The sequence below is a fragment of the Anomaloglossus baeobatrachus genome, chromosome 12 (assembly GCF_048569485.1).
Source record: "Anomaloglossus baeobatrachus isolate aAnoBae1 chromosome 12, aAnoBae1.hap1, whole genome shotgun sequence".
NCBI lineage: Eukaryota > Metazoa > Chordata > Amphibia > Anura > Aromobatidae > Anomaloglossus > Anomaloglossus baeobatrachus.
The window spans coordinates 634,402-649,158 of NC_134364.1; the positions used below are offsets into that span (position 1 = coordinate 634,402).

At 48.2% G+C, this 14,757-nt stretch overlaps 1 protein-coding gene across 5 annotated transcripts in view; it reads right to left on the bottom strand.

The window, feature by feature from the left end:
* Positions 1-1,973: 1,973 nt before the first annotated feature.
* BBOF1 (basal body orientation factor 1) overlaps positions 1,974-14,757 on the bottom strand; it is a 115,513-nt gene continuing 102,729 nt past the window's right edge. For all 5 annotated transcript variants that reach the window (XM_075329479.1, XM_075329478.1, XM_075329475.1 and 2 more), the window contains 2 exons: positions 12,619-12,687; positions 1,974-2,161 (listed from right to left, as the gene is read on the bottom strand). In XM_075329479.1, coding sequence (XP_075185594.1) covers positions 2,038-2,161; positions 12,619-12,687 — 193 coding nt within the window. In that variant the 3' untranslated portion in view covers positions 1,974-2,037. The remainder of the gene's footprint in view (positions 2,162-12,618; positions 12,688-14,757) is intronic.

Below are 14,757 nucleotides of genomic sequence, written 5' to 3' on the forward strand. Positions count from 1 at the left end.
TTGAGTGAGGCTGCAGACGTCTTATTTGAATGTGGCCGGAAGTAAGCAAATCGCATACTTGCAGTCCCATGACTACTTGCTCATGGCACGGGAAAATCATGACAGTGTGCAGTCCGCAAGCTGTGAGAATTCAGAAGTCTGCAGTCATATAACTACAAATTTTCCTTGTCAAGCTGGACAACCCCTTTAATAATAAAAGTAAGCCCCGTAGCATGCCCAATCCAACAACCTGTAATATACTCAATGTAAGGATTCAGCTCTGCTTGCTAATTTTAGAAGTGGTCACATGACCACTTGCAGGTCATTTTAATACTTTGAGTCACAATTAGCTTCTCTTCCTGCTTCTCTCTATGGGCTGTAGTATTTCACTGAACATCGAGAGAATTAGGAAGAGCAGCTCATCGGCACGTGTGAAAATGGCGTATGAGCGGTCACATGACAACTACTCAAACCGCATAAGCAGTGTATAGAAGGGGGCGCCAAACTGAACTCCTACTCAATGGACAGGAAAACCTAGATCCACCTCTGATACAGTGTATGGCATACCGTGTACAGACATCAGCTGCTATGTACTACTCCGGAGACAATACAATAGAGAGCACATTGTGATTTTCAGCAACCATTGCTGCCAGTGAGAACTTTCCCTTTCTTTATTTTTACTATTACTTGGCTGTCTTAACATTGGGATCAATAAAAAAAATGTGAGTAACTTTATTTTCTGTGTATGAGTGTGAATGTGGCAGAACAGGATAAGATCCATGCTCAGTGGATTTATATCTAAATGCTACAGTTCGTGCTCTACTGTTACGGCTAAAAATGTTAACGTTATGGGGCCCCCACCAGATTTTCTGCCCAGGGGCCCCCACCAACCTTAATCTGGCCCTGGCCATCACATCCGACGTCATGCCGGAGAACCCGCCCTTACCCCTGACAAGCAGGCCCGGGGGCGGGATTTTTGCGACTAGGCCGCGGTGAAGCTGGGGACTAAATTTGAGGCCGCGCCCGACAAGCAGGCACGGTCGGCGCGGAAGTCCACCGGCCTCCTTAGTTTTAAAACTACCGCGGCTCCCGGGAAGAAGGTGCGCTCTCTGTACGATCCCCGACAGGGATACAGAGTACCTTTAAGTTGCAGGGCCCGGTCCCTGGGGTTGAAGAGGCTCCGGTCCGGCAGGTTCCCTCAGGGGCTGCGGATGGAGCACGGTCCCAGCAAATGTAAGACCGCTCAGGATCCCACTTCTCCCAGAGCCGCTAAGGGATGGTGAAGGAGACGGCATGTGGCTCCAGCCTCTGTACCCGCAATGGGTACCTCAACCTTAACAACACCGCCGACATAGTGGGGTGAGAAGGGAACATGTCGGGGACCCCGTGGGGGTCCTCTTTTCTTCCAACCGACATAACTAAGTATGAGAATGCATGAGTGGATGTGTGCCTCCTTCCACACAAAGCATAAAACTGAGGAGCCCGTGGTCCACGGGAGGGTGTATAGGCAGAGGGGAGGGGTTACACTTTTTAAAGTGTAATACTTTGTGTGGCCTCCGGAGGCAGAAGCTATACACCCTAATTGCCTGGGTCTCCCAATGGAGCGACAAAGAAATATGACTTTGTTCTGCAATCAATGCGGCCCTCCAAATTATATTTTTTTTCTCTGTGTGGCCCATACACCCAGCTGAGTTTGAGACCCCGGGTTTAGTCTGTGGTCACAACTATTCCAATTCTTTAGTCTGCACAGGATTCGGCAGGGTCAGTTGAATTTTTTAATGTGTGTCTTGTTGCCCATTTAAGAATTGAGCAGAGTAATCATAGTGGCACTGTGTGCCTGATCTAAGTGTACACCTGGCTTTAGTGCACGTCCCAATATATCTAGAAGGAGGTACAATGCCCAGCTAGGTTGTACATGGTGATGGCACATAGGAGGGACAACGTGGCGGCTGTCAGTGCTGTGTGTGCTGCATATTACCACAAAGAGCCATCGCTGAAGAGAAGACGCCTTTATTCTACTGTGCTAGAAGATGACACCATGATGGGACGTGCAGACGTTCAGGACTGGGCGGTGGACTTTGTCTTATGGATGTTAGGCAGCTTTATGCTTGACACAAACGCTTCAGAAATGGGTTGGGTAAGGAAAGCAGTGTGTCCATGCTCCACCACGTCTCCAGGCGACCTGAAAGGAAGGACATGGTGTTAGGCCCTGGTAACACGATGGATTTGTCAGAGAGGAATGATAGAAGAGCGTCGTGCATTATATGATGCCATTGTGATGCTGACGGGAGGCAGCTGCCAATGTCCCCTTAATCCATGCACACTGAATATGGAGGAATAGGGAAGGTCAATGTCACCCCCATTGGCCAAATACATGAGGACTGGCAGTCAAAGTCCAAGCGGTGTGCAGAATCGTTCCGGACGGGGGGCGTGGCCTGAGCAGCATGTGAGGAAGACCTGTGTAGAGACAGCTCCTGCAAAAAACTCCTGTATAATCCTGTCCAGCTGGGGTTAAAGTTTGTTTTACTGCTTTCCTGGAGTGGTGACCTCTCCTAGACTGAGGGGGCTTCAAAGACCTGAGTGATATGACCAGAACTCGGGCTGATAAGAAGCGCGGGACACAGGCCACACTCATGGACGCTGGAGCTTCATGTGGGGGCAGGGCGTCTGATGCAATAGCTCGCCTCAGCAAGTTTGCACGAGATCAGCCTGAGATACCTGGAGCTGTTAAGCAGTGTGACCTCAGCGTGGAGGAGATCCCAGGACAAGAACTGATGGAGGAGGAAGAGCAGCAGGGAGCTGTGAGTATGTTGGCTGCTGCCAGTAATGTGGAGAAGGGGGACAACCTTAGAGCTGCAGATGAAAACACAGATCCTGGGAGAGCAGAGCCCACCCTCAGTGATGTGCTTGCAGCAGTAAATACCTGCAACAATATGCTAGCCACTTTGAACATACAGATGGGAGGAATTAAAATGGACATTTCATCTATCAGGCACGAGTTGCAGGGGGTCAATGTACGGGTGGGGGCCCTGGAAGACCGGGTCAGTGCCACAGAGGATAAGCTGCCCCCTCTGACTCGGGACCTTGGCAGAGCAATCCACAATATCTCATTGCTTAGGGCTAAGGTGGACGATCTAGAAAACAGATCCCGCAGAAGCAATCTCCGACTGGTCGGGGTCCCAGAAAAGGCAGAAGGCAATAATCCAGTAGCTTTTTTTGAAATGTGGCTCCCCAAGACTTTGGGTATGGATCTGTTTTCTCCTTTCTTCACTATTGAGCGGGCACATAGGGTCCCCACTAGACCCCCACCACCAGGGGCACCCCCTCGTCCTATCCTCCTCAAGCTACTGCACTTCAGGGACAGGGACACTGCGCTCCGCAGAGCCCGGGAGATTAAGGATCTGGCTATTGACGGCCATAAGGTCTCACTGTACCCGGATTTTTCCACTGAAATCCAGCAGAGGAGAGCGCAATTTATTGATGTCAAAAAACGCCTGAGGCAGCTGCAGATCTCTTACTCAATGCTATACCCTACCAGGCTGCGAGTGGTGGCGGATGGTGGGACAAAGTTTTTTGACACTCCAAAGGATGCAGCCGCATGGCTCGATACCAATGAAAAAGGACTGCGCAGAAATCACCGCTGAGGATTATTGCGGATTCCTTGCTGTTGGACTTGCTGAGGTGACCTTGCTATGTTTCCCGGCTGGAACACTTATGGACGGTTGGCAGGAGCCACCCAGATAGGTTACTATGCAGTTGATGACTGTTCAGGAATTTAAACCGTTATGTGCTCTTACGGTTATGTTTAGCCCCACTTCCCTCTGTTTGAGAGGAATGTCCTGGTTCACTGTGTATGTTTTTATGTTGTTTGACCTTTTCGTTTTATGCACCTGTTTGGTCTATGCTCATCTATGGGAACTGCTGCAGATGGGTCCGGGGGTCCCCGCTTGCTGCCCCCTGCTGTTACATATGTGCACTCACCCTTATGGCGAAGGAGGTTAATATAGTGGCCTGGAATGTGCGAGGATTGGGTGAAGCCACTAAAAGATGTGCAGTTTTTCTGTTTCTACAGCAGCTTAAGCCAGACATAATATTCTTATCAGAAACGCACTTGGTGAAGGAGCGGCTCCACTTGCTCCACAAAAAATGGATAGCCCATGAGTATCACTCTGTATATACCACACATTCCAGGGGGGTGAGTGTCCTGATACACAGGACAGTGCCGTTTGAGTGTCTTAAAGCTTCTGTGGATCAGGAGGGTAGATTTGTATGTCTTTACTGTGTCCTTCATAATGTGCGCTGTGTTCTAGTTGCAATTTATATTCCGCCGCCATACACAGGGGAACCATTGAAACGTATTCTCAATTTTGTTGCTTCCCTCCCTGAGGTCCCCACCCTATTAGTAGGAGACTATAATAATTACTTGCACCCGTATTGGGATAAGTTACATACAGGGAATATCTCAGTGGGGGCGGCAGCTACATCCCTTGCCAGACTGATGGAGGAGGTGGGATATGTAGATATTTGGCGTATTAGAAACCCGCAGGTCCGGCAGTATTCATGCTATTCTAGTTCTCATCATTCACTGTCCCGGATTGACCTGGCCATTGGAAATGCTCAGCTGCTGCCTTGTGTAGCTTCAGTCACGTACCTGGCCAGGGGGGTGTCTGACCACTCCCCACTACAGGTCCGTCTAAGGCTTGGGGACCCGGACCGGCTGGCGGGGATACCTTGGCGGCTCAACCCTTTTTGGATACAACTGATAGGGGGCACTCTGACTGACACTATACGGGAATATTTTGTGACAAATGACAGTACGGCATCTAAACATATAGTGTGGGACGCAATGAAGGCGTATGTTCGTGGGACATATATTAGGGAAATTTGCACCCGAAAGGCGAAAACAAGAGAGCGCACTAAGTATCTGACGGACACTTTAGGTGATGCAGAACGACTTCTTATATCTAACCCTACAGATGATGCCAAGCGGGACTTAGAGAGGGCACAGAGAGCTCTGAGAGACCATATGACTTCCTTGGCCACTAACAAACGCTTTTTCCTTAAGCAGCGGTACTTTACGGAGGGGGAGAGTGTGGGACATCTCTTGGCTACAATTGCTAGGGCGCAGGAGGGATTGACCTATATCACCAAATTGAAACTTGACACTGGAGAGGAGGTGAGGGACAGCGGGAGGATTGTGGAGGTCATGCAACAGTATTACACCCAATTATACGCCTCTAAATCGCATTATGGGGATGAGGAACTGCGGGACTTTGTGGAGGAGATCACTCTCCCCAGTCTGTCAGAGAGTGAGAGAGAATCCCTGAATAGAGATATAGACCTGGAGGAGCTGGAGGAGGCGCTCGGTCAAATCCAAAATGAAAAGGCCCCAGGTGCGGACGGACTCCCGGGGGAATTCTACAAATTATATACCCATCTGCTGCTGCCAAGACTCTTGGATGTGTTCAGAGATGCTGAGGAGAAGGGATCCCTCCCTGCATCCATGAGGGAGGCTATTATTGTTCTGATTTTAAAACCCGGGAAAGATCCGACCGCGCCTGACTCCTATCGCCCAATCTCGCTGCTTACATTAGATATTAAATTAATCGCTAAAATTCTAGCTAACAGATTGTCCCGGGTGATCACGTCAGTGATCCACGAGGATCAGACTGGATTCATCCCCAATAAATCTACTTCCATTAATTTGCGACGTTTATTCCTGGGGATACAGCTAAGTTCTGAGGGGAGAAACAAGGAGAGGGCAGTCCTGTCATTAGATGCAGCCAAAGCCTTTGACAGTATTGAATGGAATTTCCTATGGGTAGTTTTGGAGAAATTGGGTCTTGGCTCCAGATTTATTGGCTGGGTCAAATTGTTATATGCCTCTCCGCGGGCCAGGATTCGAGTTAATCGTTGTACCTCCTCGTCTTTTAATTTGGCCAGGGGCACGAGACAGGGCTGTCCTCTCTCTCCATTACTATTTGCAGCGGCAATTGAACCATTGGCGGCTATGCTTCGTGCATCCGCTGGCGTAAAGGGGTTTGAGATAGGCGGTCTGGAGCATAAGGTTTCCCTCTATGCGGACGATTTGTTGCTGTATCTCAGGGAGGTGGGGACATCGGTGGGCCCAGCAATAAATATTATTATAGAATTTGGTAGGCGCTCGGGACTCCTAATAAACTGGAAGAAATCGGCCCTGCTCCCTATAGATCCACTCCCATCTAAATTTAGTACTCTGGGGCTGCCAATTCCGACGGTGGATAAATTTAAATACCTGGGGATTGTGGTTAGTGCCCGACCGCGTGATTACTACTCTCAAAATCTGGAACCAGTGTTGGCTCAGTTTAGGAACAAGATAGATGCCTGGTGTCGACTCCCACTGTCCCTTATTGGCCGTGCTAATCTACTAAAAATGGTACTGATGCCCAAACTTCTGTATCTTCTCCACAACGCCCCAATATGGATCCACTGGAAATTTTTCCGTAAAATCAACACTTTGTTTCGGGAACTCTTGTGGCAAAAGCAGCAGGCTAGAATCCGCCTTGAGACCCTGCAGAGAGGGAAGGAGGATGGGGGTCTGGCAGTCCCCAACCCGTGGGTTTATTATGTTGCGGCACAGATGCAGCACTTCAGGGGGTGGGGAAAGGATGAGGCATATGACGCTGGGGGCAAATTGGTGAGGGGCCTTGCAGAATGGGGACACCCAGTGGCTTTTTTGGATGCAGGATACTCACCCAGAGGAGGAACATTATATCCAACATTATCATTGATGTACAAGGTGTGGGATAGAGGGAAGCAGTTGCTGGGAATATCAGGAATGACTGAGTACTGGCCCTTATGGCATAATCGTGGACTGGCGGAGCTGCAGAGACTCCCGGGTTGGAGAATGTGGGTGAGCAGGGGGGTGCATCAGGTGTCTCAGATTCTTCAGAATAATATACTTAAAAGATTTGACCAGCTTCAAGCTGAGTTTGGGATACCGCACAGTTCCTTTTACCAATTCCTGCAGCTCCGTCATGCCTATGAGACACAGACACGTCGTATGGACATTAGGATAGAGCGGAATCACACTCTTACTGAATTGTTGACATCTGATCGCTCCTATGGTATTATTTCTAGGTTGTATACAGTGATGTTATCTAGACACCTCGACAAATTCCCTTTGCAGGCTAGAGAGAAGTGGGAGAGGGACCTAGGCCCTATGACAGAGGAACAGTGGGGTGAGGTCCTGTCTCAGACTCCAAGCCTTGCTGTATCTGAAGGCCAACGACTGTCACAGCTATTCCTGTTACATAGAGTATATAGGACACCTAGTCTATTGCATAAGATGGGAGTTAGGATGGATGATCTGTGTCCTAGGTGCGGACAGGAAGGTGCGAATCTGATGCATATGATGTGGTCCTGTGGGAACATTGAAGATTACTGGAGGGCAGTACTAGATTTGGTTAGACAAGTTTTCAATATCCGTCTACAGCCAAGACCTATTATATGTATCCTGGGTCTACTGGAGGGGGGGGTGGACTTGAGTTCGCCGGTAATGGTCGGTATTACACGTCTCTTGTACCAGGCTAGGAAACTGTTGGCCTACCACTGGTTGGACCCAGTGCCTCCGGTCATCGGGGATTTTAGGGAAAGAGTAAACGCTATACTTCGACTGGAGAGAGGAGTATACCTTAAAAGAAATGCATTGAAAAAGTTCTATAAGATCTGGGGGGCATGGTTGGATACCCCAGGCCTTCCCTCCTCGGCGTTACTGCAGGACAGTGCGAGCGACCAGGTCCTTCTCCTTCTGACCGGTTAACAAATTTCCTCAAATAGGGTGATATGCGTACTGCTGGAAGGTGTGTGTATGTATATGTGTGTGCATGTATATGTGTGTGCATGTATATGTGTGTGCATGCGTGCGTGCGTGCGTGTATGTATATGTGTATATATATATAATGTCATAATGATGCTGGGTAAGCTATACTATGGAGAATATATTGGGAAATAATATGCACTTTGAGACCCATATTGAAATGAGACGTGGACTGCGGGTGCATTGTTTATTATGTTATTTGTGTGGTTTTTCTTATTGACTAAAGGTTTTTTCCCTTTCTGTGATATTTCTATGGAGGGAATTATTTTATGTGTTGTATAATTTTGATGTTAAATAAAAATGAACCTGATTTAAAAAAAAGAATCGTTCCGGACAACAGAGGTCGGGGAGAAGAAAAAGTTAACATGCTAAATTTTCAGGATGCCTGATCTTCTTTTGTTCCAGCATGCATTTCTATGATGAGGAGTTGGGAAATATAGCTGTTTGTCTGACACCTAAGGTGCATGACCCAGATCAATGTTCCATGCCGTCGCCTGTTCCCCTCCCCGAGGCCTGATCATCACTGCCTCCTTCGCCCCTCCCCCACGAGGCCCTATCTAATTGCTACCTTCCCTACCACCAAGACATGATCTCATTACCACCCCCCTCCATCATCAAGGCCCAATCTCATCGCCCACCCCCCACAAGGCCTGTTGTCATTACTGCCTTCCCTCCCACTGATGCCCAATCTCATTACCACTGAGGCCTGACCTCCTTACCGCCTAGTGACACCGGATTTACTCCCCAACTTTCTTGTTATAGACACCAGATATAATCACTAACTTACCTGCTACCAACGTCAGATCTATTTGCTGCCTTGCCTCATAGCGACACTGGCCATATTACCTCATAGACACCTTCCCTCGTACCGAACATAAAAATTGGCTTATCTCCTATCGACCCTGGATGTACTCGTCACCTTAGCTCCTACTGATACCAGGTCTCATTGCTGCTTCCACTCTTACCAAGACCGGAGCTACTCACAGACTGCCCACAGACCATGGACTTCATCACCATCATACCTCATAATGAAGCCAGATCTACTTGTAGCCTTAAATACTACCAAGGTCAGATCTACTGGCCACCTTACATCCTGCAGACCCTGGATATACTGGCCACCTTACATCCTGCAGACCCTGGATATACTGGCCACCTTACATCATACAGACCCTGGATATACTGGCCACCTTACATCCTGCAGACCCTGGATATACTGGCCACCTTACATCCTGCAGACCCTGGATATACTGGCCACCTTACATCCTACAGACCCTGGATATACTGGCCACCTTACATCCTGCAGACCCTGGATATACTGGCCACCTTACATCCTGCAGACCCTGGATATACTGGCCACCTTACATCCTACAGACCCTGGATATACTGGCCACCTTACATCCTGCAGACCCTGGATATACTGGCCACCTTACATCCTACAGACCCTGGATATACTGGCCACCTTACATCCTACAGACCCTGGATATACTGGCCACCTTACATCCTGCAGACCCTGGATATACTGGCCACCTTACATCCTACAGACCCTGGATATACTGGCCACCTTACATCCTACAGACTCTGGATATACTGGCCACCTTACATCCTACAGACCCTGGATATACTGGCCACCTTACATCCTGCAGACCCTGGATATACTGGCCACCTTACATCCTACAGACTCTGGATATACTGGCCACCTTACATCCTACAGACCCTGGATATACTGGCCACCTTACATCCTGCAGACTCTGGATATACTGGCCACCTTACATCCTGCAGACCCTGGATATACTGGCCACCTTACATCCTGCAGACCCTGGATATACTGGCCACCTTACATCCTGCAGACCCTGGATATACTGGCCACCTTACATCATACAGACCCTGGATATACTGGCCACCTTACATCCTACAGACCCTGGATATACTGGCCACCTTACATCCTGCAGACACTGGATATACTGGCCACCTTACATCCTACAGACCCTGGATATACTGGCCACCTTACATCCTACAGACTCTGGATATACTGGCCACCTTACATCCTACAGACCCTGGATATACTGGCCACCTTACATCCTACAGACCCTGGATATACTGGCCACCTTACATCCTACAGACCCTGGATATACTGGCCACCTTACATCCTACAGACCCTGGATATACTGGCCACCTTACATCCTACAGACCCTGGATATACTGGCCACCTTACATCCTACAGACCCTGGATATACTGGCCACCTTACATCCTACAGACTCTGGATATACTGGCCACCTTACATCCTGCAGACCCTGGATATACTGGCCACCTTACATCCTACAGACTCTGGATATACTGGCCACCTTACATCCTACAGACTCTGGATATACTGGCCACCTTACATCCTACAGACCCTGGATATACTGGCCACCTTACATCCTGCAGACCCTGGATATACTGGCCACCTTACATCCTGCAGACCCTGGATATACTGGCCACCTTACATCCTGCAGACCCTGGATATACTGGCCACCTTACATCCTGCAGACCCTGGATATACTGGCCACCTTACATCATACAGACCCTGGATATACTGGCCACCTTACATCCTGCAGACCCTGGATATACTGGCCACCTTACATCCTGCAGACCCTGGATATACTGGCCACCTTACATCCTACAGACCCTGGATATACTGGCCACCTTACATCCTACAGACCCTGGATATACTGGCCACCTTACATCCTACAGACCCTGGATATACTGGCCACCTTACATCCTGCAGACCCTGGATATACTGGCCACCTTACATCCTACAGACTCTGGATATACTGGCCACCTTACATCCTGCAGACTCTGGATATACTGGCCACCTTACATCCTACAGACTCTGGATATACTGGCCACCTTACATCCTACAGACCCTGGATATACTGGCCACCTTACATCCTACAGACCCTGGATATACTGGCCACCTTACATCCTGCAGACCCTGGATATACTGGCCACCTTACATCCTACAGACCCTGGATATACTGGCCACCTTACATCCTACAGACCCTGGATATACTGGCCACCTTACATCCTACAGACCCTGGATATACTGGCCACCTTACATCCTACAGACCCTGGATATACTGGCCACCTTACATCCTACAGACCCTGGATATACTGGCCACCTTACATCCTACAGACCCTGGATATACTGGCCACCTTACATCCTACAGACCCTGGATATACTGGCCACCTTACATCCTACAGACCCTGGATATACTGGCCACCTTACATCCTACAGACCCTGGATATACTGGCCACCTTACATCCTACAGACCCTGGATATACTGGCCACCTTACATCCTACAGACCCTGGATATACTGGCCACCTTACATCCTACAGACCCTGGATATACTGGCCACCTTACATCCTACAGACTCTGGATATACTGGCCACCTTACATCCTACAGACTCTGGATATACTGGCCACCTTACATCCTGCAGACCCTGGATATACTGGCCACCTTACATCCTACAGACCCTGGATATACTGGCCACCTTACATCCTACAGACCCTGGATATACTGGCCACCTTACATCCTGCAGACCCTGGATATACTGGCCACCTTACATCCTACAGACTCTGGATATACTGGCCACCTTACATCCTACAGACTCTGGATATACTGGCCACCTTACATCCTACAGACTCTGGATATACTGGCCACCTTACATCCTACAGACCCTGGATATACTGGCCACCTTACATCATACAGACTCTGGATATACTGGCCACCTTACATCCTACAGACCCTGGATATACTGGCCACCTTACATCCTACAGACCCTGGATATACTGGCCACCTTACATCCTACAGACCCTGGATATACTGGCCACCTTACATCCTGCAGACCCTGGATATACTGGCCACCTTACATCATACAGACCCTGGATATACTGGCCACCTTACATCCTGCAGACCCTGGATATACTGGCCACCTTACATCCTACAGACCCTGGATATACTGGCCACCTTACATCCTACAGACTCTGGATATACTGGCCACCTTACATCCTACAGACCCTGGATATACTGGCCACCTTACATCCTACAGACCCTGGATATACTGGCCACCTTACATCCTACAGACCCTGGATATACTGGCCACCTTACATCCTGCAGACCCTGGATATACTGGCCACCTTACATCCTACAGACCCTGGATATACTGGCCACCTTACATCCTACAGACCCTGGATATACTGGCCACCTTACATCCTGCAGACCCTGGATATACTGGCCACCTTACATCCTACAGACCCTGGATATACTGGCCACCTTACATCCTACAGACCCTGGATATACTGGCCACCTTACATCCTACAGACCCTGGATATACTGGCCACCTTACATCCTACAGACCCTGGATATACTGGCCACCTTACATCCTACAGACCCTGGATATACTGGCCACCTTACATCCTACAGACTCTGGATATACTGGCCACCTTACATCCTACAGACCCTGGATATACTGGCCACCTTACATCCTACAGACCCTGGATATACTGGCCACCTTACATCCTACAGACCCTGGATATACTGGCCACCTTACATCCTACAGACACCACTACTTGACACCACTTCTATGCCTATAGCTGCTGCCGTTCTCAAGTTAATGGCGGTGGACAGGATAGGGGTGGACACATTGTATATATTACACTAAATTAATATGGTGTCCTTCTACTCCACAGAGGTATGTGGTGCAATATTCCTACTCATCCTGAATGAACGGCCCCCTCACCTTTCATGCAGCTCGTGTGCAGTGGTGTCATCTTGATAACTCTCTTCTTTCATAATGGGATTTCTTTTTCTGGTGATAGAAAAAAAAGTGTTTGTGTCCAGGTAATAGAAGAGTAGATTGGTAAAAAGTCTCAGAACAGTCAGATACATAAAAAAAGAGTCCATCCTCAAGGGACACCATAATTACAGAATTAAAGTCTGATACTGCTTCCAACCTACACCGTGTGCAGAATTATTAGGCAAATGAGTATTGTGATCACATGATGCTTTTTATACATGTCGTCCTACTCCAAGCTGTATAGGCTGAGAACCAACTACCAATGAAGTAACTCCGGTGCTGTGCCTCTCTGTAATGAGGAGGGGTGCGGTGTAATGACATCAACACCCTATATAAGGGGTGCTTAATTATTAGACAACTTCCTTTCCTTTGGCAAAATGAGTCAGAAGAGAGATTTGACGGGCTCTGAAAAGTCCAAATTGTGAGGTGTCTTGCAGAGGGATGCAGCAGTCTTGAAATTGCCAAACTTTTGAAGCGTGATCACCGAACAATAAAGCGTTTCATGGCAAATAGCCAACAGGGTCGCAAGAAGCGTGATGGGCAAAAATGGTGCAAAATAGCTGCCCATGAATTGACGAAAATGAAGCGTGAAGCTGCCAAGATGCCATTTGCCACCAGTTTGGCCATATTTCAGAGCTGCAACATTACTGGAGTATCAAAAAGCACAAGGTGTGCCATACTCAGGGACATGGCCAAGGTAAGGAAGGCTGAAAACCACCACCTCTGACCAAGAAACAAGATAAAACCTCAAGACTGGGCCAAGAAAAATCTGAAGACTGATTTTTCACAGGTTTTATGGACTGATGAAATGAGAGTGACGATGGATGGGCCAGAGGCTGGATCAGTAAAGGGCAGAGAGCTCCACTCCTACTCAGACGCCAGCAAGGTGGAAGTGGGGACTGGTATGGGCTGGTATCATCAAAGATTAACTTGTGGGACCTTTTAGGGTTGAGGATGGAGTGAAGCTCAACTCCCAGACCTACTGCCAGTTTCTGGAAGACAACTTCCTCAAGCAGTGGTACAGGAAGAAGTCGGTATCGTTCAAGAAAAACATGATTTTCATGCAGAACAATGCTCCATCACATGCATCCAACTACTCCACAGTGTGGCTGGCCAGTAAAGGGCTAAACGATGAAGAAATAATGACATGGCCGCCTTGTTCTCCTGATCTGAACCCCATAGAGAACCTGTGGTCCCTCATAAAATGGGAGATCTACAGGGAGGGAAAACAGTCCACCTCTGGGAGCAGTGTCTGGAGGCTGTGGTGGCTGCTGCACGCAATGTTGATGGTAAGCAGATCAAGCAATGACAGAATCTATGGATGGTAGGCTGCTGAGTGTCATCAGAAAGAAAGGGGGCTATATTGGGCACTCATATTTTTGGGTTTTGTTTTTGCATATCAGAAATGTTTATTTCTAAATTTTGTGCAGTTATGTTGGTTTACCTGGTGAAAATAAACAAGTGAGATGGGAATAGATTTGGTTTTTATTAAGTTGCCTAATATTTCTGCACAGTAATAGTTACCTGCACAAACAGATATCCTCCTAAGCCAAATCTAAAAAGAAAACCACTCCAACTTCCAAAAATATTAAGCTTTGATATTTATGAGGCTTTTGGGTTGATTGAGAACATAGTTGTTGATCAATAAAAAAAAAAAAATCTTTTAAAATACAACTTGCCTAATAATTCTGCACACGGTGTACAATCTGCCATCAGGGCCTATGTGCTCAAACACGTCCAATCTTGTATCAGAAGATATAGCTAATTCATCATTTTTTAAAGAGTCTGGTAATGCTCAAAAACCCAACAATGTTCATCTTTTAAAGTTGAAGAGATGAGGCCAATGAGAGGTGGATCAGAAACGGAGGGTCCATGAGGCCAATGAGAGGTGGATCAGAAACGGAGGGTCCATGAGGCCAATGAGAGGTGGATCATAGACGGAGGGATGAGGCTGATGAGAGTCGGATCATAGACGAAGGGATGAAGCCGATGTGAGGTGGATCATAGATGGAGTGATCCCATCTTCCAGTCTGTAATCTGCCTCTCATCGGACTCATCCCATCGCCTCATCCCCCCGTCTAT